This window comes from Trichomycterus rosablanca, chromosome 12 (assembly GCF_030014385.1).
Source record: "Trichomycterus rosablanca isolate fTriRos1 chromosome 12, fTriRos1.hap1, whole genome shotgun sequence".
In the NCBI taxonomy this organism is placed as follows: domain Eukaryota; kingdom Metazoa; phylum Chordata; class Actinopteri; order Siluriformes; family Trichomycteridae; genus Trichomycterus; species Trichomycterus rosablanca.
The window spans coordinates 31,641,591-31,667,961 of NC_085999.1; the positions used below are offsets into that span (position 1 = coordinate 31,641,591).

The window sequence follows — 26,371 nt, forward strand, 5'->3', positions numbered from 1 at the left end:
GAATCTGTCACACAGAATTGGGGCTTTAAAATAAAGTCCTAATAAATATTTGTATGGTGTTTCAAGGCCATGGAGTATTGTGTGCTGAAAAATTATAATTTAAATATGTAGGTTTACATAAAATTCAGGAAGTATTATTAGATATAGTCCCTGCACTAAAAGAGTGAATGCAATTTCATCTAACTTTTATTTATTTTCTTTTATTTGTTTTTATTTTTTATTTTATTATTATTTTTCCTATTTTTTATTTTCTTATTTTTATTATTATTTTTTTATTATTATTTCTTATTTTATTATTTTAGTTGTATTTTTATTTTATTATTATTATTTATTTTATGATTATTTTATGATTATTTTATTATTTTTAATTTTATTATCATTTTTTATTTTATTTTATTATTTTTGCATTTTTCAAATACACGATTGCATGTTGCTTCCTCTCTACTGTTGCTGACTTTCACTCCTGACCAAGGAGAGCCATGACTAACACACGCCCCCTCCGACATGTGTGCAGTAACTGACTGCATCTTTTTTACCTGCACGAGGATAGTTCATATGCGAATCAGCTTTGTGTACGGAGAGCCACACCCTGATCAATGCTTTATTATGAGGAATCCCCTTCGGCATCCAACCCGACAGACGAGCCAATCATTGTCCGTATAGCTGCCAGTTCAAGATGTCAGCTCTGGTGTGCTAGCGTGTTTTATCGCTGTGCCACTTTTTTTAAAGAATTTGCAACATAAAATGGATTGAAATTAATATATACAGATAAAAAATTGAATATTTGTTGCACTGATACTTTGTCATCCATCTTAAATGGTTAATATGAATGTGGTATATGTACTTTCATTGCGTCATTTTACAATAACTTCAAATTAATCAAACTGCCTTTAAAACTCTGAGACTGTAATTCGCTGGAAAACAAGCTGTACCTGTGCACATACTATAAATCAGATGGCTCTTATAAGCATACGATGAGTAGCACGATAGTTCCGAGAGCCCATCCCACCGCTGAGAGCAAAACGAATTAATCCCATCTAACCCAGTCAAATATACAGCGCACAACCTAAAGCACGAGGTGAGAAAATCTGCGTGTGCAGTCCAACATTTCAGTAAATTGGAGTCGGTTTCGTCTCTGAGAGAAGGCCCATGTCTTTAATGAGAAGAGAAACGTAATATTGACCGTGCAGCCCGACTACACTGCTTTGGACTGAATGGAAGCCCATTATTGTGCTGGTCACATCTCCACACTTCTATCAAACAACGACCGAGCAGGCTGGGTATGCATACGCATGCGGGCAACACCCTATCATCATTCAGGCTGATAGCCTGTCAGTCATTGATGCCGCCTATTATGCTGGTGTACATTAATGGCAGAGTCATGTAGCAGAACACTAATGACAATCTGGGCTTAAGGAGAATGTGTCAGGCTTGTTTATGGAGAGACGGCATGATGTGCGTTTGTGTCTGTACACACAGACAGAGCCGAAGCCCCAGACGGTGGAGGCAGCCAACGTGGAATGGCTACTGATGCGCTGTCTGGCAGTTTAAATTGTGGAAAAGGAAGGGTGTGTGTGTGTGTAAGCTATCCAGTCAGATAGCGTTGGGCAGTTAGGGGGGTTTGTATACAATGCAGACGTGCACTGAAACCTGATGGAAAAGCACTACGAGCACAGACCCAGCATGATAGCAAGATACATTCATCCTGACACTGCTAGAAGCAACAATCAGTGCCAAGCTCTCACCAGTGCCAAGCGTTTAATTACTAATTAGTTTATTCATGCTGATAGGAACCCCCATTAGTTCATTCATGCTATGATGGAAGAACAATTATCTGTTCTGATACTGAACCGGGTGGACAGCAACCACAACCTGGGGGCCTAATTAAGTCCAAACCAGAACATTTTTTTCTCTTTTATGGAACTACATAATGTCAGTGGGCAGGAACATAAGAACAAGGTCTGCTATAGATCAGAATTAAGATGCACAATAAAGATAATCCTTTATCACAGTACAATTATTTAAATAAAATGGAACAAAGACAATGTTGTATTCATTGTTTCAAGTATGTTTTTGTACATCCAAAAAGTGGTAGACCTCAACGCATTCTTGCTTGTCAACAACTAAGCCTAAGTTAATGATCCTGTAATACAGTGGTCCCCAACCACTGGTCCATGGGTCATTTATTACCGAGCCACAAATAAAAGATATTTTATTTTGAAAAAATGGATTCATTCTGAATTGGGATTTTCTGCAAAGTTATGGAGAAGACAGACATAAGAAACACACCAAGCGTTATTGTCTCCTATCACCCCTAGGTTGGAGCATCTCAATGCAGCGAAAAAACTCAGGGTTCCCACTGATTTCCATCATTGGTGAGCAGTAGGGTTATGCCCTTGTTATAACCACTGGTCTGTGAAATTATATCTTATATGAAACAGGTCCATGGTGCAAAAAAGGTTTCATATCTAGCCATGACAGCAAAACATATTCTCATCATCCTACAAAACAAAACTCCTAGTTTCATATTTCTCCTGTCCAAACTGTTTTGGAATGTATAAAAAAATAAGGACTGGAGGTCAATGAAGTGATTTCTGTTACTTTCATTCTCCCTACTGTCCCAACTTTTCTGAAATTAATGGTTAAGGTGGTGCAGTGGTAAAATACACTAGCACACCATCCCACGCTGTGAACAACACGCAATCATTGTTCATGTGGCCACCCAGCCCAGCCGGATGGCAGAGCTGAGATTTGATACAATGTATTTGAAATCCCAGCTCTGCTATCCGGCTGAGCTGGGCGGCTACATGAACAACGATTGGCTGTTGTTCAAAAGGTGGGATGAGACGGACCAGGGTTCCTCATAACTGGGAGGACCTCTGCTGGCTGATTGATGCCGCCTGCGCAGAGTTGGGGAATAATGCTGATCAGGGTGTGGCTCTCCGTGCACAAGGCTGATCCGCATATCGCATACGAACTCGCCTCGTGCAGGTGAAAAGATGCAGTCGGTACTGCACACGTGTCGGAGGGGGCGTGTGTCAGTTGCGAGGCTCCTCGGTCAGTCGTGGAGGATTGTATCGGGAAATTTTTTAGAACATGTTACAGCCATCAAATTCAGACTGAACTTGTATATACACAAATCAAAGCTGTATCAAAACAATCTGACGAAAAAATATTATTTTATAGTTTATACAGCCATCACTGAGATCCAGGTTCCAATCTCACTGGTGCTATTGGCTGACCCAATGATGGATTAGCACCCCGTCCAGGGCAAGACTATAGCCATAAACTAAACTTTCAGGGAGGATGTGTTTAATTAAACTGGATTTTTAAATCAGCAAAAAAACTTTGTAGGAGTTTATTTGGGGCCATTCAGCAGTTCAGCATTTTAGTAGCTCAGAGAGAAAGAAGTCCCAGACTCACCGTAGAATTTTATTGACGGTTGTTTCTTTTTCCATGAGATTGCGAGCGCGGATGCCGAATATTGATTTTCTCAGCTACAGTAGAAGGAGATGTTTAGACAGTAAACCACACAGATCAAAATAAAGTGGCATTTAAATGCACATTAATCATCTTTCTCTCTTCACAAATGCAGGATTAAAAGATTAAATGCAGTTAAATTTGCAAAGTATTATTTTATATAGAAACTGTGAAATACATACTAGCTTCTTTACAAAGTGATTAATATATACTACATGACCAAAAGACTGTGGACACCTAACCATAAACTTGTTGGACACCCCATTCCAAAATCATGAACATGATCAAGAAGTTGCACTTTTTTTTTGCATTTTTCCTAATTTTCCTCTCAATCTGGTCCTATCCAATTACCCGACTGCATTACGCTTTCTCTCTACTAATGCTGATCCCCGCCCTGATTGAGGAGAGCGAGGCTGACACACGTTCCCTCCAACACATGCAGTACCGACTGCATCTTTTCACCTGCATGGCGAATTCATATGCAAATCAGCTTTGTGCACGGAGAGCCACTCCCTGATCAACGCATTATTCCTTGACTCTGTGCAGGCGCCATCAATCTGCCAGCAGAGGTCAAAATTGCATCAGTTATGAGGTCCTTATCCGGCTTCCCTCCCTGTATGAACAACAGCCAATCAGTGTTCATGTAGCCATCCAGCCTGCCGGATTCAAACCGACGAGTTCGGTTGCACACTTTTTTTCACACAAAGTTAAAAGCATATAAGTCATTTTCTGTCATTAATTTTACGCTTGTTAGGAATTGTGGCTAAAGCACCTAAACTGAAATCATTCAATGAGGTGTCCACATACTACTAAACAATCTCATTACTAGAATGCTGTCTCAGAAAAGCAAACGTGTAGATGTGTTACCTTTTGATCAATGTATTTATTGTCCTCAATAGCCGACCTCTTAGAATGGTCGCAAGAGGAAGAGGACGCTGATGGAAGTCTGCGGAACAGACAGCTGGGGTCCTGCTGTTGTCGGTCAATAAACTGCTTCATAAAACTCTCCCTGTAGCAAACAAAAGCATGGTCATGATACGTGCAATAGTAGGTAAACGCACGACTGGAACCTTGACCTGACTGTAACTTGTTACATACATACAAGTGTATGTAAACTTTTAACTAAAAGGAGGTGATCACATGACAGTCAACAATCACAGAGGATGAATCTCTCTGAATCATATCATAGCAAAATGCACCTGAAGCAGAGCAAAAGAAGGAAAGAATGAGAAAGATCAGGATTAACTATACTCTTCTGGGCTCCAGCTAATACAGGGAGCAGTATATTAGTCCATACAGTACCTAATCCTGGGCACAGTGAAGTCTGAAGGAAGCTTGGAGATCTTCACCATCTGTGGTCTGTTGGGGAACTTCTCAAAGATACGCAGACGCAGAGGAAGCTTTTCTTTAGTGTCAGCACTGGCCTCGCTCTGCTTTAGCTGTGAAAAACATCAAAACAAAGAGGGAACAGAATCAAATGTTATTGAAAACGACCCCACACCAACAGAACTTTTAGATTTTGATGACCAAAAATGCCATTAACATATAACAGGGTTCACAAAGTTGAATCAGTTCATCTGGACACAAGTTTGTTGTAGAGATACGTTTCGTCACTCAATCCGAATGACTTCTTCAGTCTGAGCTGGTGTTGAATACCGGTTATAAGGAACTGCATATAAGGTTGGGGTATTCAACACCAGCTCAGACTGAAGAAGTCATTAGGATTGAGTGACGAAACGTATCTCTACAACAAACTTGTGTCCAGATGAACTGATTCAACTTTGTGGATTTGTGTACCTGGATTATTGAGCATGCATCAACAGATATAACAGGGTTCTGATTGTTTTATTTGTAAATGCATACATACACGTCAATGAATTTTCAGGTCAGTAATAATGACTCTTAAAAAAAAAAAAGTTCAATAGTATTACCCATCACCTCTTAGATTAGAACAACAGTCATGATTGGATATGTCCGAGAGAGGGATTGCCAAAGATCTGCAATGGATTGGGGTACTTGATTGGTGTACTGTCCAGGGTATTTCTGTCTAAATCGCTGCTCGCTTATCATCCTACATTCACACTGGCAGCATCACTATCGCACATGGGTGTTTGGTTGCCATAGTTTAACTGACTCCAGGAAAAAAATAAGCCATAGCAGTACAACATAGTTAACTGGCTAGTATCCATTATATACTAATATCTAGTGCAGCGCTTCCCAACCTTTTTTGCACCATGGACCGGTTTCATATAAAATATAATTACACGGACCGGCGGGGTGGAGGGATAACTATACTGCTCACAAATTAGCTTTTTTCACTGCAACGAGACGCTGCTTCCACCTGGGGGTGATATGAGACGATAAACACCCATGTGTTGGAAATAAAAGCAGTGTTTTCATGGCCGATGTAGCGATCTCTAATTATTTATTCTTTCTGTGTGGGCCGGGAATAAATGACCCCGGTGGTTGGGGACCTCTGTTCCAGTGTATAGAAAAAAAAAAAAACTAGAAGGCATGATTGGTGTACTGGATTGGTGTAATGTCCAAGGTATTTCTGTCTTGAATCCAATGTTTCTCAATTATACTGAACCAAGATCAAAAAGTTGATGGAAGTACAAGATAAAAAGTATAAAGAAATGCACAAATTTATGACAGGACATTCTCCTTCAGTGTTTTTGTTAAAACAGCTAAACTAAATTGATGGCTTCTTTAGTTATGCTTTTTCAAGCAGTACTGTAACCACACGTTCTAAAGACTCGAGTGCTGTTCATAAATTCCATCCACAGATGGCAGCAGCACACAGCCTAAATTTGCGCAACTCCAAATAAATAAATACATAAATAAAAATGAACCAAATAAACCAAATAAACCAACCCCCACTGGCCAAAACAAAACAAAAATGAAAAAAAATAGAAGAAAACATCAAAGCCAACGAACTGCTGAAGATTTCATTTTCATCAGGTGCCTGGAGTATTATCAACAAAATATGTGTACACTTAATCAGAACTGTACACGTTGGTCAAACAAAGGAAAACATCTTGATTTATGGTGCCCAATTACACCAATTAATTGTCTATGAAAGGGACTAATTGCAATTCCTTGGCTGGCGCACCCTGTCTGGAAGCCTGCAGATAAATCTGATGTGTTTCTGACGAGGATCCATGAGCGGTGGATTGCTGCTTATCATTTTCTTATCATCGCAAACAAGCTGCCAGCCCTCTAAATGTTTTACCGTATTTGCATGCCAACCACAGTTCCATTGAGAAATGAAGAAGGGCCGAGAGAGCGAGGGAGCAGGGAGAGGTGCTGCAGGAGCTGTGCTTTCATTGCAGTGTTGTTGGATGTGTATCCAGCTGTGTTAAAACATAAGATTAATTTAAGCTCAAATGTGAAAGCACACTTTTTTCATAGCTTTGGGAAAACACCCCTCCATGATTGATTGTGACTATACAGTCTGTAAATGAACGCTAGAAAATGAAAGCTATGGTCATAAAAATACAAACACTAGGATTTCCATTGGAGCCAATCTGAAGCATTAATTTTTAAGTTTGGGTGTATTTGAACTGGGGGTCTGGTGAGGGGGGAACTTTGGTGGAACCTTGGAAGGATCCCCATGCGGGTAGAGGATGGTCGTGGCTCCCTTGGGCAATGGGTCTCGAAGACGGGGAGGCTGGTAAGTGGAGCTGGGGGTCTGGTGATAGAGGACCTTCGATGGGGGCCCATCCGCCTCATGAGGCTCCCCAGGCGGGTAGAGGATGGTCATGGCTCCCCTAGGCCTTGGGTCTCAGAGATGGGGAGGCCTTGAGGTGAGCTGGGGGTCTGGTAACCTATTGTTTGTGGTATAGATTAAACTCTTGCTGTTAAACATGGCAGGTCTGTGAACATATCTGGGGTTATTTCCAGCACTGTTCATTGCCAGCATTAGCAGTAACCTTCATATCCAGTGTTTACACCAGCAGCAAGGTGTATCAGGCAAATATACCCTCCTCAGATGCGATTGAGGACCCCAGCAGTTGACGACTCATTGGTTATGCTAAAATTGGGAGAAAAGGGATAAATAAAATAGTGCTTGGGTGGCATAGTGGTCTAATACGCTAGCCCACTACATCAGCAGTGCTACCTACCTGACTGGGCACAACTGACCATGTATGGGGTTAACTAGGGTTTCTCTTCATCGCCAGGTTAAAAATGCAACCTGCGCTGTCTTGTCAAGCTGCCGGAATAAGTGGTGGAGTTGGACTTGGTATAGAAGGGTGTCTGTAAGAATATCACTGACCAGCCTTGAACTGGACATGTAATGGAAAAGCGGTGCTAGTCTGGGGCTCTTAAAATGCCTCGGGTAGCTAGAGGGTGGTACAAGAGGCAGAGAAATTGTAATATGGGATTGGAAATGACTAAATTGGGAGAATCTAGATTGGCAGACTGACTAGAGAAGGTGCCAAAAAGGGAATTCTTTTTATAGTACATAAAAGATGGAGTACCGAATTCCAACACACACACCATATCAACGTCTGATATCATGGGTCATCATTGGATGGGACCAAATCAAACCAAAATCCCCAGACTGGCTTTGGTAATCACATTACCTAACAGTTTAGGATTGAACAAAAATAAAAACATGTACCAAAGACTGAACTTTAGACTAATTACTAAAGCTTTTGTTGGTTAGAAACTTTAAAAACCGCTTCTGTCGTCTTCTCCAGCACTGAACCCTGACTTGGATTGAACCAAATTGAAACCAATTCCCTCGAGCTAAAATGTAGAAGTGCATGTATATTTGTTACTTGATGACTCGATTGTTTAAAAACGTTCGTTTGAAACCCTGGTCAGTCCCCAGGGTACCAATCAATGGCTCTGCACTCCGCAGGGCGGTTCTAACTGAAGGCTCTGCTCAGCAGCCACTTCTGATTAGCTCTCACCCGGCCCCGCTCGAAACACGACCCACTGCAGAGAGAACACATGCTACCCGCTATTTACATCCTCTGTATAAACAGCCGAAGAAAAGAACCCATGCAGATCCGCTATGCTACGTTCCGCATGCTTGTTTGTTTAAAGCTCTTGTTTATTCCGAGCCTTATTAGCAAGTGGAAAAAAATAAGACCACACTTGAATTTTTGTTCTAGATATAGACACATCCTTTCTAACATTTTTCAGTTTTTTCAGCCACACCCATTGTTAAAAGACTAAAACATTAGTTACATGATATAAATTATATTCTTGGAAACAGTTTGGGAAGATGTGCTGATATTGATTGTGTTGCATTCCAGACCATATTGATTGATGGCTGTATGTGACGATGTTGCTTGGTATTAATTGGAACAAACATGTCAGGTTTACTCCAGTCTTTCAGTTTTGCATTAGTGCAGAATGTGGCAGGTTAATAATCTGAATGCCTGAGTGTACCAGAACAGTGCATGGTCCGTGCTCATTTCAATCATAAATCAAACATGAGAGTTCTCATAAAACAATACACTGGTAGCTATGATGCTACAATGTACTGTGTGGACACGTATTGGGACACCCCTTCTAGATATTACCTTCATGTGTTTCAGCCACAACAGTTGCTAACAGGTGTAATAAATCAGTTATATAAAATAAATTACATGCTTCCAACTTTGAAGCAACTATTTAGGGAAGGCCCTTTCCTGTTCAAGCATGACTGTGCCCCTGTGCATAGACTCCAGTGTCCTGCACAGATTCCTGACCTCATCCTTATTGAACAGCTTTGGAATGAGCTGGAACATCACCTGAGGCTTTTTTTTGACCAACAGCAGTGCCCAGCCACACAAATGCTGTTGTGATTGAATCAGCACACATCTGCACTTTTATACTTCAAAGACTTCCAAGATCACACTGAGTTCACTCTATTTCAATATTATTTGTTTATAAAAATAATAATAATAATAATAATTATTATTATTATTATTGTTATTATTGCTAACATTATTATTTAATTAATTAATTTATTTATTTATTTTTATTATTTTTTAAAATAACTATTCAATGTACCCAAAGACTACAGATAAATTACAGCACATTAAACATTTTCAGAATTAATATAAAAACAATTGATGTCCAACAAGCTCATGGTCAGGTGTCCAAATACGGTCCAGGGATCGAATCCTAGCAGTACTATTGGCCAGTTGGGTGTGTACATACAGACATGATTGCCTGGGTCTGGTGGAGGTGGATGGCTGAGGCCCTGCTATGAACTGGCTTCCTGTCCAGACTGTTACTGAATTGCACCCAGTGATTTAAGGAAAATCGGACTTACCGTGTTCTTCCGACTTTGTGGCAGCAGTCTAAAGAAGACCTTTCCCTTTTGAATATGTTAATGGAAAGCTGTTTTAAACAACAGAAAGCGGTTAAAGCCACAACTGGGCAAGGGGGGCAAATTCCAAAATAATGCCAGGACTTCGATTGGGACGCTCAACAAACTCATGGCTGGGTGTCCACATACTTTTGCAAGGATGAAGTATAAAGCCTTCAGAGTTTGTTACTGTTTCTGGCTCATTATTGTTCTCAAGCACATTATCACATCACATTATCCATCCACTTCATCCACAAAATTAGTACTTAGTAATTAACAAGATCTTTTCAAGTGCATGTTTACCACTGGCAGCTGCCACTGGCTTGGCTCATTTACGGCTTCTGTTCCACCATCAAAAACCTCAGTAAAATCTAACTGACATACATCAGCCAGGAGGATTGAATCCCTAAAAAACCTTCTTGATAAAATCTGAATTTCTCTCTTTTGATAAGCCCTGATACACGTGCCAACCTCCTGCCTCCCAGACTTGGAGGAGTTCCATAAAGAGTGATGAAAGAAGGGGGTCATTTTTTCCTCTCATTAGGCTGCTAATGAAGCATGGCAGTACTGCATAGGCTATAAACTCCCAGACCACTTAAAGGCGCACCTGTGGCACTCAGGAGGCCGGCTGCCAGGTAGCTCAGACGGGTGGAAGTGATGGAGCATGGCCGTCAGTCCTCCCAGACTCCTGTGGGGGTACGGAAGGTGACATTGAAGCCGTTGTGCTACGGTGCGTGGACTCGCACGGGCCAGTCTTAGGACTCCGCGAGTGAAACAAAATGTGGAGAGGTGTCAGCATAGTAGGGGCTTATTTGGTCAATCTGGCCTCTTTTTTTGGGAAAAGCGCTATAATTCCAGGGAGACAACTGGGTTGAGGTGGGAGCCAAGTCATAAATGCACATATGCTGTCTGGGGCTGCTGACATCTGGATCAGGTGATGTGTGTGGAAGATGGAGGTGGATTGTGGGTGCGATTGGGGCTACGTGAGGTCAGACAAATATTGGTGCGCCCTGAGCAGCAGGCTGATGAGTAGCTCTGTTACTGAGGAAAGCAAAAAGAGCGAGAGAGTGAGTGAGAGAGAGTCTGTCTAAAAACCTAGTGATCTCTATACATAGACAGGATGCTTTCATGAGAGGAAGTCTGTCGAAATTTTTAAAAGCCTTAAAATGCTGCCTACCGAGATGCCTTATTCTGAGCAATATTTGACTGAATAACAAATGAGCTTGGTGTGCTTCCTCAGCCGCGAAGGCAATTCCAACATTCAGTGCAGCACAATTACAAAACAAGTAATTCTCATAGTTTTTTTGCTATTTTATTTATGCATTTTCTCCCGCTTTCTCCCAATTTAGCACAGCCCTGATCGCATCTAAGGAGGGTATGTTTGCCTGATACACGCTCCCTCTGACGTGTGCCCACGACCCCTTCTTATCCGCCCATACTTGAGTGGATTCGCGCGTGAGGCCAGTTTCTCGCACTGAGAGTCACAAACTGATCTCTATGTTTCTCCACCTCTGTACAGGCATCTCAGATTACAAACTAGGGTCCTGACACAGCGTCAAATACCCTGCCTGCCTTTTGAGTCCTGTGTTTGCCCACCCAGCAGACTTAAATGGCCAATTTTGTCTGCTGCAGGCACTGCCAATTGTGCCCGGTAGGAGGCGCCAGCTGACCGGTAGTAAACTCTGAGAGTTCAGAATCCCAGCACTGGTGTGCTAGCGGAATATCCCGCTGTGCCATCTGGGCGCAATTCTCATTCATTCTCAAGTGTCAGTTATTTACAATTTTGATTTTTTGGTTTATTAGTGACAATATAACAGTTTCGGTAGTTGGTATGCTAGCAGGTTCTGTCACCTAAGCTTGCTGGTTTAAATAGCCTGAGGTTAACTCTGGGTCTGTCCAAAAACCTAGTGAGCTGCCTTGCTGCCTACTGCCTACCTAGGCAGCTGTCCAAGTAGAGAGGATTCTAATAAGACATCAACTTATAAGGCAGATTATTCAGACGCACCATTCAGACAGTGATTACAGAAATTACGTCACCGCAGTTAGTCTCAGGCCATTCAAACCAATGGGCTGAGGTGGCACAACTTGCTAGCCTGCCAGCTAATATCTCCCTCAGTGTACCGAAAACAATTAAACTGTCACTGACAAGCCTGAATTTGCAAATAAATCACACCTATGCACCTTTATACAAATAAAAAACAATGGTAATCCATTTACATTTGAAAAGAACTCATTGTTCTGCATCCGTCTGCCATATTTTTATTTTTTGTGAGAAAAGTTGTGCCGCACTGAAGCAATCATATGCTTCCTCGTTATGTAGTCAGATTATCATTTTGAATTAAGGCACCCCAGTAGGCAGCATTTCAAGGTCTTCTTCTTGGGAGCGCATAGGATGGTGTAAAATGCGTCTATGTAGAGAGCTCACGAGGTTTTCAAACAGACCCTCTGTTATTATGGCAGTAGGTGGAGACAAACAATGATGTAATCGCTGTCTAAGTAGTACTTCTAGTAATCTGCCGTCTGTCCAGTAGGTTTTCAGACAGACCCAGTGAGAGACAGAAGAGATAAGGATGAACACAGAAAGAGCCAAGCTAGCTCATTATTTAGTGCTGGCTAGGAAAAGCCCTGCATTGTCTTTTTCATTATTCACCTGAGGATTCTTTCTTCTTCTAAAAGCCACCCAGCACCTATTCCACAGTACTATTCCAAAGTCTCAACCCAACTCAAAGCCATCTATCCAAGTAGGCAGTAGGCAGCAAGGCAGCTCACTAGGTTTTCAGATAGACCCAGTGAGATACAGAAGAGATAAGGATGAAGACTGAAAGAGCAAGTCAAGCTAGCTTCCTTCTGATTCTTTCTCCTTCTAAAAGTCACCCAGCACCTATTCCAGACAAGTATTTTAGAGTCTCAACCCAACCCGCTCCTGCTCTGCCCGCCCGGAGAGGCGTTTGAAATCAGGGATTCACACACACCAGCACAGCACCACCCCGAGGGAAGCTCCCCCATTTGATTTATGTCAGTAAAAAGATAAACATTTCCCCCTCTACCATTGAAAGCTGCTTTTTACTTCCATTTAGCCAGAGGAAGGTGATGATTTGTTGAGCTTCTATTACCATCAATCTTTCCAATCAGAGAGGGAAACGGCCCATGACTGGCCAAATGAATTGGCTGCATTAAGAGATATGAAAGCAAATGTGACATGGGGAAAAAAATGAAACAGGCTGTGATGAGGCAGGACTTTTGATTCAAGCCACATTTAAAAATGTAAATACACTCAGACAATTAATAATAAAACATTTGGAACTGCAGTTTAATCCTGGATGGGCAATTTATGTGTCATGTTCATGACAACCGGCAAAATGCATGTCTCTTTCTCATAGATATTCAAATGGGGATGGTTCAACTGAAAATCTAAATTAAATTAAAGCTCGTTAAAGCTTCAAAGTCATTAAAAATACCCACAGTTCTATGAAGTGATGAATCAAAACCATAACTGTTTGGCAATATGAATCTGGTGCATGAAAGGCAAATCTTATAAGCAGATGAATACCATCCCCAGGGTTAAGAACAGAGCTGGTTCAGTGATGTGAGGACGTCTTTCTGTTGCAGGAACGTGACTGGCATCACATACTTACAAAAATACCCAAGTATTTTCAGGAGGCATGTTCTGCCTCTGTGGTGAAAATGAACCTTGGTGATAATTGGACTTTTCAGCAAAACAACGATCCCAAGCGCACTTTGAGGAATCAGTTCTGGAATATCCTGGAGCGACCCTCACAGTCTCCAGATTTAAATCCCATAGCAACACAAGCCTCAGTGAGCTGGAAGCGTTTGAATGAGAAGAGTAAGCAAAGATTCCATGAGGTGTCAGAAGCTTGTTAGCACAAGGTTACCAAGGCGAAAGGAAGTTCAATCAAGGGCTGAGACTGGGGGAGAAGGGGAGGATGAATAAAAGTGTTATTGTGAAGTTTTTCATTTCAACCCAAAATGTATTATATATACATATACATCTGTACTATCTATCTGTCTGTCTGTCTATCTGTCTATCTGTACTACATCTATCTGTACTATCTATTTATCTATCTGTCTGTCTATCTATCTGTGCTATCTATATATCTGTATGTCTGTATGTCTATCTATCTATCTATCTATCTATCTATCTATCTATCTATCTATCTATCTATCTATCTATCTATCTATCTATCCATCTATCTATCTATCTATCTACTTGTACTATCTATCTATCTGTATGTCTGTCCGTCTGTATTTCTGTCTATCTGTATTATCTATATATCTGTCTGTCTGTCTACATTTCTGTCTGTCTGTCTATATTTCTGTCTATCTGCCTGTCTTTCTGCCTGTATTTTTCTGTCTATCTGTCTGTCTGTATATATTTCTATCTATCTATCTATCTGTCTGTCTGTCTGTCTGTCTGTCTGTCTGTCTGTCTATATTTCTATATGTCTGTCTATATTTCTGTCTGTCTGTCTATCTTTCTGTCTGTCTGTCTTTCTATCTATCTGTCTGCCTGTCCGTCCGTCCGTCCGTCCTTCTATCTATCTGTCTGTTTGGGTTCAGATCTCAGGTGTGCTAGGCGAGGCCAGGTGTGTACACAGACATGTCTGGCAACATCTGTCTTGGTGGCCAAAGCCATGCCATGGATTGGCACCTTGTCCATAGTATTTTTGCCTTGTGCCTAGTGTTTTCTGAATAAAGCAGTTGATGAAAAGGAAATTAATTAAGGGTGGTTAAGTCAATACTGATGGGTTATATGTCAGTTATGTTCATTTAAAATTAAATCAGCAACACAAAGTGTACACTACAAAAGTCAGGGGGTCTGAATACTTCCTAAATCACAGCAAATTAGACAGATTAGGCAGATTGTGGCTGCAATAAAGTACACGTTACCTCTCAGGAAAGAATATCATGCATTATGCTGATGCCACCTAAAAAAATCTCTCCAACAGTCCCCCTGTAAACACAACACGTCGCAGGATGATCCCCTCTACAAGTTTCTCCTGAGTGTCTCTTTTAATTATTTCTAGTCACCATCTCAGGCATGGCTGTCTAAGCAATTTATTTAAATTTCCCAAGCCCTATTTCACACAATGAATGCATTATTCCAATCAGCCATGATGAGAACGATGAGAGGCATCAAAGCAAGCAGAACAAAGTCCTGACAGTGACATTAAACACTTCCTGTTATCGGCGGCTAATCTGCGGTGTGTGGAACACCCCTGGTATTCATTAGCTTTACCTCCGCTTATCCTGTCGGCCTTTAATTGCTAATGATCCTTCGGCGTGCGTGCAGTTGTCGCCACGGTGCCTGACAAGCACAACCGACAACCTGAGATTGCTGTCTAAACAAATAGAATTACAGGACGGGACAAAATGTCAGACATGAATCACGTTGTTTAGTAACAACAGTTTTCTTTTTTGAATAGTAGGACTGTTTGTTTATTAGGACTTTAACGACATGTTTTACACTTTGGTTACATTCATGACAGGAACGGTAGTTATTCATTACACAAGGTTCATCAGTTCACACAAGATTATATCAAACACAGTCATGGACAATCTAGTATCTCCAATGCACCTCACTTGCATGTCTTGGACTGTGGGAGGAAACCGGAGCACCCGGAGTAAACCCACGCAGACACGGGGAGAACATGCAAACTCCACACAGAAAGGACCTGGACCGCCCCACCTGGGGATCGAACCCAGGACCATCTTGCTGTGAGGCAACAGTGCTACCCACTTAGCCACCGTGCCGCCCGAACAGTAGGACTGAGACAACATGTACAAATATTAGTGCTAAAAGATGTGTAAAATATAGTAAGATGTTGTGTATGTGATTGATTTGATATACACGATCAGCCATAACATTAAAACCACCTCCTTGTTTCTACACTCACTGTCCATTTTATCTGCTCCACTTACCATATAGAAGCTCTTTGTAGTTCTACAATTACTGACTGTAGTCCATCTGTTTCTCTGCATACTTTGTTAGCCCCCTTTCATGCTGTTCTACAATGGTCAGGCCCCCACAGGCCCACCACAGAGTAGGTATTATTTGGGTGGTGGATCATTCTCAGCACTGCAGTGACACTGACATGGTGGTGGTGTGTTAGTGTGTGTTGTGCTGGTATGAGTGGATCAGACGCAGCAGCGCTGATGGAGTTTTTAAACACCTCACTGTCACTGCTGGACTGAGAATAGTCCACCAACCAAAAACATCCAGCCAACAGCGCCCCGTGGGAAGTGTCTTGTGACCGCTGATGAAGGTCTAGAAGATGACCAACTCAAACAGCAGCAATAGATGAGCGATCGTCTCTGACTTTACATCTACATGGTGAACCAACTAGGTAGGAGTGTCTAATAGAGTGGACAGTGAGTGGACACGGTATTTAAAAACTCCAGCAGCGCTGCTGTGTCTGATCCACTCATACCAGCACAACACACACTAACACACCACCACCATGTCAGTGTCACTGCAGTGCTGAGAATCATCCACCACCTAAATAATACCTGCTCTGTGGTGGTCCTGACCATTGAAGACCAGGGTGAAAGGGGCCTAAAAAGGTATGTAGAGAAACAGATGGACTACAGTCATACTTCTATATGGTAAGTGGAGCTGAAAAAATGGACAGTCAGTGAAGGAACAAGGAGGTGGTTTTAATGTTATGGCTCATCAGTGTATATAAAGCCTGAATCTGAGCACTATAATACTGTAACACTACAATACAATACTACCTAGGCACTCAGGTGGCACAGAGGTTTATTATGCTAGCCCACTAACGCTGACATCCAGACTGGAATCTCAGCGGTGCTATCAGCCAGCCGGGCATCTAGGAGGGGATGGTTAAAACCCTGAAATGGATTGGCACCCTGTCTGGAATGTTACAGCCTTGTGCCAAGCTGGTGGAACCGGACCCTTCACAACCCTGACCAGGATAAAGCAGTTAATGAAAATAGAATTAAATGAAAAACTATAGTACCTAATGATTTAGCATACGATTTCAGTGCACACCCAAGGGCCCGGGATAGATAATAAAGGACACACTCGTATCAGAACAAAAGTCTTAGATCTAGAGCTAATCCATCAGTTGAGGACTGCGATGCAGCCACCTTTGTTATTTGTGTCGTTGCCTTTGAAATGGATTTCGGATCAAGATAAATCAGCTGTCGACACTGACAGATGTAAGTTATTTCCATGAAGACGTGCTAGAGTCTGCAAATAATGATGAATGTTAGAGCAGGAATGAAAGTCATCATCATATCGTAAATGTTGTGATGAAGAACGTTTCTGATGCTGCGTACAGGATTTGTTTCTCTGTTTCTTGTTTCTTCTGATACAAAAAGGCAAAAACAGAATGTTGCAATTACATTAAAGTAATTAAGTGCAGTTAAGTGTAATTAATTCTAATGCATTTTTATCATATACTGTTGAAAAATAATAATTAAAAAAAAAAAAAAAAAAAAAAAAAAAAAATATATATATATATATATATATATAATATTATAATTAATTACAGCATTATTACTATTATTATTATTATTGTTATATTATTACTAATGACAGCATTATCTATATTATTATTATTATTTAATACTATTACTAATGACGGCACTATTATTATTATTATTATTATTGTTATTGTTATTATATAATATTATTACTAAAGACAGCATTATTATTATTATTATTATTTATTATTATTATTATTATTGTTATTATTTAATATTATTACTAATAACAGCATTATTATTATTATTGTTGTTATTATATAATATTATTACTAAAGACAGCATTATTATTATTGTTATTATTATTATTATATAATATTATTACTAATAACAGCATTATTATTATCATATATTATTACTAATGACAGCACTATCATTATTATTATATATTATTACTAATGAAAGCATTATTATATATTATTACTAATGACAGCATTATTATTATTATTATTTTAATTGTTTTAATAATTGGGAACAGGAAACTAAAAGGGACTAAAAATGTATTACGATTAATAGCCTTAAATACCAGAAAAAACCTTTACACTTCCATACCGATGCTTATAATAGCCGGGCATCCCAGAAAAGTCTGTTAGAACAGTCACATAAATAAATAATAAATAAAAAAAAGAGCATAAAAAACAACAGATTTATGTGCGTCACAGAGAGCTTTCAAACATCTAAAGGCAACAAGGACACCGTATTACACAAGGAGTAAAAAAATTGTCTGAGTATCTGAAATGGCTCTTAGGCATCCCTGGAGCATTATAGCACCAAACAAACACAGCCAGAGCAGCTAGGCCATTTACATCAAACAAAAACATAACTGAAGTGAGAGCACTAGCTGGGAGCTTTTTATCTGAGTTTAAAAGAAACACCCTTCTATCAAGTGAAGTCCACGGCTGGCATGAAGGAAAGGAGAAAAATAGAGATGGTGCAGGGATGCATGCAGTCAGGTTTAGGAATAATTCCTTTAAAGTGTTTAAAGTGCTGGACTAGTAATCGGAAGGTTACTGACTCAAGCCACACCACTGCCAGGTTGCCATTGTTGGGCCCTTGATCCTCATTTGTTTTAGATTGTATCAGTCACAATTATAAGTCATTTTTAATAAAGGCATCAGCTTTTGAGCAAAAAAGAAAAATAGCTCCGTCAGACAACCCAAGTTCTTTCCAGATGCAGTGGCCTTATGCTGCAATGAACCGTTCAATCAAATCTATTCACGGTCTATATAACAAGTATTCTTGAGTATAAACCCTGAAACAAGCCAAGTGATCCATTGTCCCAGATCCTCCATGAGCCAACCATCAATCATTCTGTAGATATTAATTCTGCTCCTGGGATCCGTCATATTTGACAGCTTTTGTTTGTACTGTTCTTGAGATGAGAACAGAAGTGAGAACAGAGAGAAAGTGCTGGGCATTAATATTGCCACGTGGATGACATTTACTGTGCAATTCAGTCTGATTTACAGAGCAGACCAATGTAACACAGCTATTAAAATGTGAAGCATATATTATTTGTGAATAATTTGCCTTAGAACTGAAGGTGCTGTCTTTAACAGTCTGCAAAACAACACGCAGAGTGACTTTTGACCTGTTGAGGACTACGGAGTGAATAATTGCTCTCGATTGTAGTGACATTTCCAGGCTTATTTTCTCAGTTGTAGATGCTGATTTTAATGTTTATTTTCATTTGTTATGCTCCAGTTTTATTAATAAGTCAGATTGTAATTTGACTTAAATGTATCGCACTACTTACAGTGTATAGAAATTCAGTTACTGAACATACACTATTGGCCAAAGGTATGTGGACACTCCTTTGAATTATTGAGTTTAATCTTCTAACCACACTCATTGCTGCATGTATAAATGCAGATCATAAAATCAAATTACATAATCAAATATACTGTATAAAATAAATTATGAGGGATCCCCGGGGGGATATCATTAATAATAATGATGATGATGATAATAATAATAATAATAATACATATAAAAAAATAATAGTAGTAATAATAATAATAATAAAAACAATAATAGCAATAATAATAATAATGATGAAGATAATAAATATAATAAAAATAATAATAATGGCAATAATAATACAAATTGCAATAATAATAATAAATGCAAAATGTGGTTTATTTTAACAATTTCTTGACTTCTGTCTCTACTTTTAGCCATGGAGCTTCATGGTTGAAAAAGGAAAGGGTAAGACATGTCAAAGGCAATTACTGGTGACACTGGTGACACAGGGGAGAGCAATCTATTTACAGAGGGCAACACAAACAACCTTCCAGAACCCCTCAGAGCCCCCACCTAGCCACATAGATACAAGAAGACAAACCCCAATCTCATTCTTATTTGTTCCACGTAAGGATGAACTAGCCCTGCTACAGTCAAGGTCAGTCTTCGGATTGCTTCGGAGCCAGCTGTTTATAAAAGCTTTCCATGCTCGCTGCTCTCCGAGAGCAATCATAATCTACCCATCTATTTTCGGTTTGCCCCCATCTGTGCTGGAAGCACCTGTAAAACAGGCAATTTTACAGGCTGAGCGGAGAATCGTCAGCTGTGGCTAAGGGACAGCCGATCTGGGGCTGTTTGGCCCGGTCTTACATTGTGTAGAACGTGAAGGTGAAGATTCCTAGATTATTTTGGACAGTTTTTTTTATACTGCTCCTAATTTTGGATCTTCCTAAATTCCCTGTGCCCCCTGTGCCATCTGTCTATCGCACAACACCCTTGCTGGGCAAAGTTCTGCAGGTTTGCACGTTTCCTCCAAAGCATTTAAACCACCGGCTGTATTTTTACACCAAAGGGAAGCAATTAATACAGATGCAGTCTCAACACGTAGGGAACACCATGCTACTCCGTCCATATTCTTCCACTACTTGTGCCACTGCCTGGATTTCTTGTAGGACTAGCTTTTGCAGCAAGAAGAATGCAATTTTAATGCATTTATTACTAAAAAACTATTAAAGCATTTTAAAACACCATCAAAACACGGCACATACTGTATCCGTTGCAACTGTAACCAGATTATAAACACCTTACCTGTTTCAGCTTTTTCAAATCTTCATCGAGCTCAAGGTTGTCCAGAATCACAGCCACAAACAGACTCAACAGGATCTGGAAGACAATAAATCAGAGCAGCTAAATAATACTGCATTCACAACCCATTACTTACTCTAAATTAATTTTACTGTCGACCCTAATGTCTTAAAAGCTTTTAAAGCAGCTAGGTACTCGTGTGGTGTAGCGATAAAATACATTAACCCACTAATACAAGGTTCAGACGAGGTTTGAATCTCAGTGCTCACTGCTATAGGCTGGCTGGGCATCTACACAGACATGATTGTCTATGTCTGAAGAAGGAAGATGTCTGAATAGCTTAGACATTTAGAGGTACACTTGTCAGTGCACTCTCAGTGCTGGTCCCAAGTCCGATAAAAATAAAGAAGGTTGTGTCAGAAAGGGCAGCCGGCGTAAAAACTGTGACAAATCGGGTATGTGGACTAGAAGGATCCATTATGGTGTGCTCTAAACACATGAGAAGCTACACTATATGGCTGAAAGCATTTGGACACCCTTTTTTCATTGAGTTTGTTGTTTCAGCCATAACAATTGCTAACTGGCCTAAAAAAATCAATGTCAATTAAATGGCATGCTTCCAACTTCGTGTCAACAATTTAGGGAATGCTCCTTCCTGCTACAGCGTGACTGTGCAGACTATCTGCATTTTGCCTAACATCTATCCTACTGAACACCTTTTATAATTTTGGATTACAGATCACAAATAATGGCCTTATGAACTGATAGATCATGCTTTTAATGGATCTAGATGTGGTGCTTCAGTTAGCGACCAAAATTTCAGCTGCAGTGTTTGGCGGAGGAGGAATAATGGTTTGGAATGACTCTTTAGTTGACAAAAAAGACAACTAAAATACTAGAAGACATGCACTTTAGATGATCTGGTGCTTCTATGTTCATGGTTAATTGGCAATGCCAGCACAAAGGGGTGTGGAAGAACCTGATCTGTGGAAAAAACCCAAGATCAATATCATTTAAATGCTGAATGCAAGCCAGACTTTGTGCTAGAGATGTAACAATGCACCACAAGACAGTTAAAATCGGTGCACATGTGGCACGATTCGAATCGGTTATTTATTTAAGATTAATCGATATTCACTTCAAACAGCAGAGGGCACTGGTGCTAGTCACCTCGCCTGGTTGGCGGCACTTCACAAAGTTGCCAGGTTGGGGATTTTCCAGCCAAATTTATTTATGTGAGGATATTTTCTTTATTTGGATTATTAATTTATTTATGTAATGTTGGATTTGTTTTAAAATTTCATTAGTTTTTTTACACAATAAGCATTATTTGGCATAGTTAGTACCTGCCTCGGAAATAAAATTTATTTAGATAAATAAAAGATAAGCACAAATACAGTATTTAATTTTTTTAAAGAGAAATAATGAAAGGAAACTTTGTCATAATTTGTCTTCAATTTCATTTTGTTTAATAAAATTGGGAATAAATCGTATCATGAACCCAGTATCGTGAATCGTATCGCATCGTGGGTAGAGTGTATCGTTACATCCCTACTTTGTGCCACATTATTTCTTGGCCTTACTCATGCTCCTGTGTCTGAATAGAAATAAATTCCCTTAGTCATTATTCAATATACTGTTAAAAGCCCTCCAAAAAAACTGCTGCAGCAATAAATAGGGACTGATTGCATTTTAATTAAGTGTTTGTAATGAGATTTTAAACCAGCACGTATGGAGGTTATCTTTCGGTTTAGATGGTCAGGTAATACATATTCAGGGTTATATAACAGGTTCCTAAATAATCTGCTTATCCAGTGGTTGCCAAGTAATGATCCTTTCAGCATTGGCATACTGTTTAATTACAATGTGAAAATTTTAGGGTTCATTTTGGACCCGTCATTGTCTTTATTTAACATATAGGCATTGAAATGTATTGGGAGGAAACAAAAGGAAGACGCAAGTAATAAAAGTATTACATCCATAAATTGTATGCCCACACAGTTCCCAACTACCTTATTAATACAGAAAGCAAGTCCTGTACTAAACCCCAAAATAGAATTTTGCAAATAAATAAGAATTGTATGAGCACAATGCTTTTATTTTTTTGTTGAGAGATGAGATGAGAGAGCAATTCAGCCGTCTCTTGATTACATGCTCTGTGCGTTCATTATTGTTAAGATTGTGTGAAAATGTCAGATTTAAACGGCGGCTCTTTACTTAGTACAGCTTTTTAAATGGCAAACACACTGAACATGAATCACAGCCACGGTGATGAGAAATATCAACCACGGTGAGCTGCTAAATAAACAAGAAGAATATTACTGATAAAGAAGATTTATTTATGCAGGATCATCAGCCAACTGGTCAAAATCTGGGAATATATGTACATAAGATGGTTGTAACGTATGTGTTCTTAAAAACATTCATTATGTCACATGATTATTTGTCCTGACTCATATCACGGTTCACAATATTGAGATTTCTGCACTCTGGTGACACAAAAGGACATTTTTGTAGTTTTTTAGCACCGCTGTCTCCTGATCAGGGTTGCAGTGGGTCTGGTTTCCCCAGGGTGTAATGCAGTGACACACTGCAAATAGGACACCAATATACTGTGGGGCCTTGGCCATCTCTCCCCCTCAGAAATAGCCAATCATGTCTGTATGTAGAATGGCAGATAGCACCGATGAGGATTCAAATCCTGGATCCCAGAAGTAATGGACTAGGACAAATGCAGCCCTGCACCACACGTGCAAGATCTGCTGGGTTACAACATACATCAGTGTCAACAGCTTAGGGAATGCTCTAAGCTTATTAATCTAATAGTGTTGACAGTTCTATTATATAACTTTACCTTGTGGCATGGCCTCTTAATTCCAATCCAAGTATGGCGCACTTATGCACACTCACACCTGAGAGTAGTTTCAAAAAGCCAGTCCACCTACAGGCATGTTTTTAGAGATGTGTGAGGGGCAACAGAAAAACAAACTGAGTAAAAACATTTTTTTTTTACCAGCGTGGCAAACAGGTGGTAGAGTATAAAGTAGATGGCCACCACTGGAGCCCACATATCTCCCACTGCAACCAGGGTTTGGTCCATGACGTCCACCCAACCCTCCTGTGTGAGGATCTGAAACATGGACATGAATGCCTGTGGGAGACAAAGAACACAGGTATAATCAGTTATTGGTATAATCAGTAAGTCTGTATGTCAAACAGTGGTAGCCTAGTGGGTATAGCTTTGGGCTATCGATCAAAAGATTGAGAGTTCGAATCCTGGTTCTGCCATGCTGCCACTGTTGGACCCTTTTTCAGATAAAGGTCTAGAGAAATCAAGCCTGCCTGTCCTAAGTCAGCCTGTAAAACCTGGTCACATTGGCTATGGCTCCAAGCAGCTGATGAAGATCATTTAAAAGCAGGTGTGTTAGTGGAGGGACTGGATAAACATCATTATCAGGAATGGTTATCATACCACCTGAAAGTGGAACCTTGGAAATGAGCAGCATCTGTTTACCCAGACGCTTCCAAGTCCCAGTACAAACACTGATGAACAAATGCCTACTAATAACGAAGGATAAAAAATAGATTTGCCTAATAAGAGCCCAGCTTATGAGCACTTAATACAAAGCATCTTGCAAATACATCTGCTGACAAATAAAGTATTGGGATTCTGTGTTTTAGACAGCATTTGTTTGAATTTGATGTGTTTCCAAGCACAAAGAAGGCTTAATTTACTAGAAACGGTCACAGTAACAATTAAATCTGAAGAAGTACCAGCCAGATTTCAATGCATTTATTTTATTCTCTGGTAAAACAATACACAATCCTCCATAAACCCCAACAAAGTGAAGTTTACCCGTGGAAAAGTTGTGAAACGATCCAAGTCCTCCACAAAGCAGAACATCTGTAGACTGATGGCAGACATGACTATAAGCAGACTAGCTGTGAACACCACCAGGCTACCCAGCTTCTTGCCTGGACCAAAAATCTTGTACACAAAGTCCTCCAGCGCAGGAGAGATCTTTATGAGACGCACCACTCTCAGCACCTGCAAGAACAAAAGACAAAGCTGTAGTCGAACCCTTTCATGTGTTTCACTTTGAAATGCAATTTAGTTACATAAATGGAGCTAAATTAACAAGCGCTTTCTGATAGCTCGCCCACTCCTAGCACCATCGTAAATAATCCCAAATGTGGACGTACAATTATTTCCTCAATGTTTCAGTGCCTCAGAGAAAACGTGTTTTTAAATCCATATCTGATGTAGGCTGTTTATTTACTGCAAATTATTCATGCTAAACCAGGTGCACATAAACAAGTGCATCAATACCTATACATATAGATGCATAGAATACGAATAAATGCATAAATAACTGGATGGACTAATGAATAACATGACGGGATAACAGATTCATTTATGAAGGACTGAGTGGATTTATAGATTAACAGACAAATAAATAGGTGCATAAAAATTAATTAATAGTTAATTGATAGTTAATAGTAGATTAATACATACATACATACTGTAACTGATGGTTGATGGAGGAATACACAGATTGACAGAAAATCAATAGATTAGTGGAAGAAGGGTTTAATGAATTAATGGATGCTTAATGGATGTTTAAGTGGATAAAAGAAGAAGCAGCTTGATGGATAGATACATGATAAAATAAGCAAGTATAAGAGTAAATAGAAGGCTGGATCGGTTGTTAAATGGATGGAGGAACAGTTAGACTAATGGATGCTTGAGTAGATGGAGGGTACGACAGCTTGATAGATTAATAAATAATTGAGTAAATAGAAGTCTGGATCAATTGTTGAATTAATTAATGTTTTAGTGGATGGAAGGATGGATAAATTAATAGATGGTTAAAAAGATGGAGGGATGTGAATAAATAGTTAGTAAATTGAGTGATGGAGACTTTTGTCACGCGCACTAATGCGCATCCTGCTTCTAACGAGAAGGACTCCATTTCCCATAATCCAACGGACTCTCACATGACAGTCACATGCCCTCAGTCAGCCAATCCGGCACGCTCATCATCACCAGTGTTTTGATTCGTTTCAGCTGTTTTGTCTTTGACTTTGATTTTGGATTACCCCTTTGTTTTTAAACCTTGCTCTACACTCCGCGAGCGTCTGGTCTGTTACTGCCGCGTGACAACTTTATTAGATTGATGGATGGTTGAGTGGATGGAAAAATACATGGCTTGATTGGATTGTTGAGTAAATAGAGGGATGGAGAAACTGTTATCTAACAATTGTTAGAAATTGGTAGATAGATTGTTAAGTGGATGGCGAAATACATAGCTTAATTGATGGATAGTTGAGTAGACAGAGTGATGAAAAGATTGTTAGATTGATGGATGATTAAATGGATAAAGGAACAAATATATGGATTGGTTTAGGAATGGTTGGATGAGGGAAAGGGCATAGATCATTAGGTTTAAGAACAGTGTGAATACAAGGATGAATGAATAGATTATTGGATGGTTGAGTGGATGGAGGTATCAATACATTGATGGAGTAAATGGAAAGATGGATGGATTGATGGATTAATGGATGGTTGAATAGGTGGATGGACAGATAGATAGATTAACAGATAGTTGAGTTGATGGATAAAGAGATAGATGGTTGAGAGGATGAAGAATGGATAAATTGACAGAATATGTCAATAGTACCACATCAATGTTGATTTCTAATGTGTCATTGTCAATTTTAAATACGTTTTTTATTATTATTATTGATATATTTCCCTTCACAGATGAATGTTAGACATATTAATGAAGTCATATTTTTAATATAGACTGAAATAGTTCTTTGAGACTAATTAATGTCACTCACAGCTCTGAGTCACTAGTTCTTACATGGTAAATGGCACAAATGCTTTGCAAAAACAATATTCATGAAAGGTCATTCATTATTATTCAAGTAAACTAACCAAATATAGTAGAGGCTCCAGTGAATGTAGTGACTCACTTCCTTTATTAAAACAAAGGCTGAATC

General features: G+C 39.7%; 1 protein-coding gene across 4 annotated transcripts in view; it reads right to left on the bottom strand.

The window, feature by feature from the left end:
• Positions 1-26,371, bottom strand: part of nalcn (sodium leak channel, non-selective) — a 95,720-nt gene that overhangs the window by 24,678 nt on the left and 44,671 nt on the right. For all 4 annotated transcript variants that reach the window (XM_063005840.1, XM_063005839.1, XM_063005837.1 and 1 more), the window contains exons 15-20: positions 24,222-24,413; positions 23,379-23,516; positions 20,369-20,443; positions 4,783-4,919; positions 4,348-4,489; positions 3,424-3,497 (exon numbers count right to left, since the gene is read on the bottom strand). In XM_063005840.1, the coding sequence (XP_062861910.1) occupies positions 3,424-3,497; positions 4,348-4,489; positions 4,783-4,919; positions 20,369-20,443; positions 23,379-23,516; positions 24,222-24,413 (758 nt within the window). The remainder of the gene's footprint in view (positions 1-3,423; positions 3,498-4,347; positions 4,490-4,782; positions 4,920-20,368; positions 20,444-23,378; positions 23,517-24,221; positions 24,414-26,371) is intronic.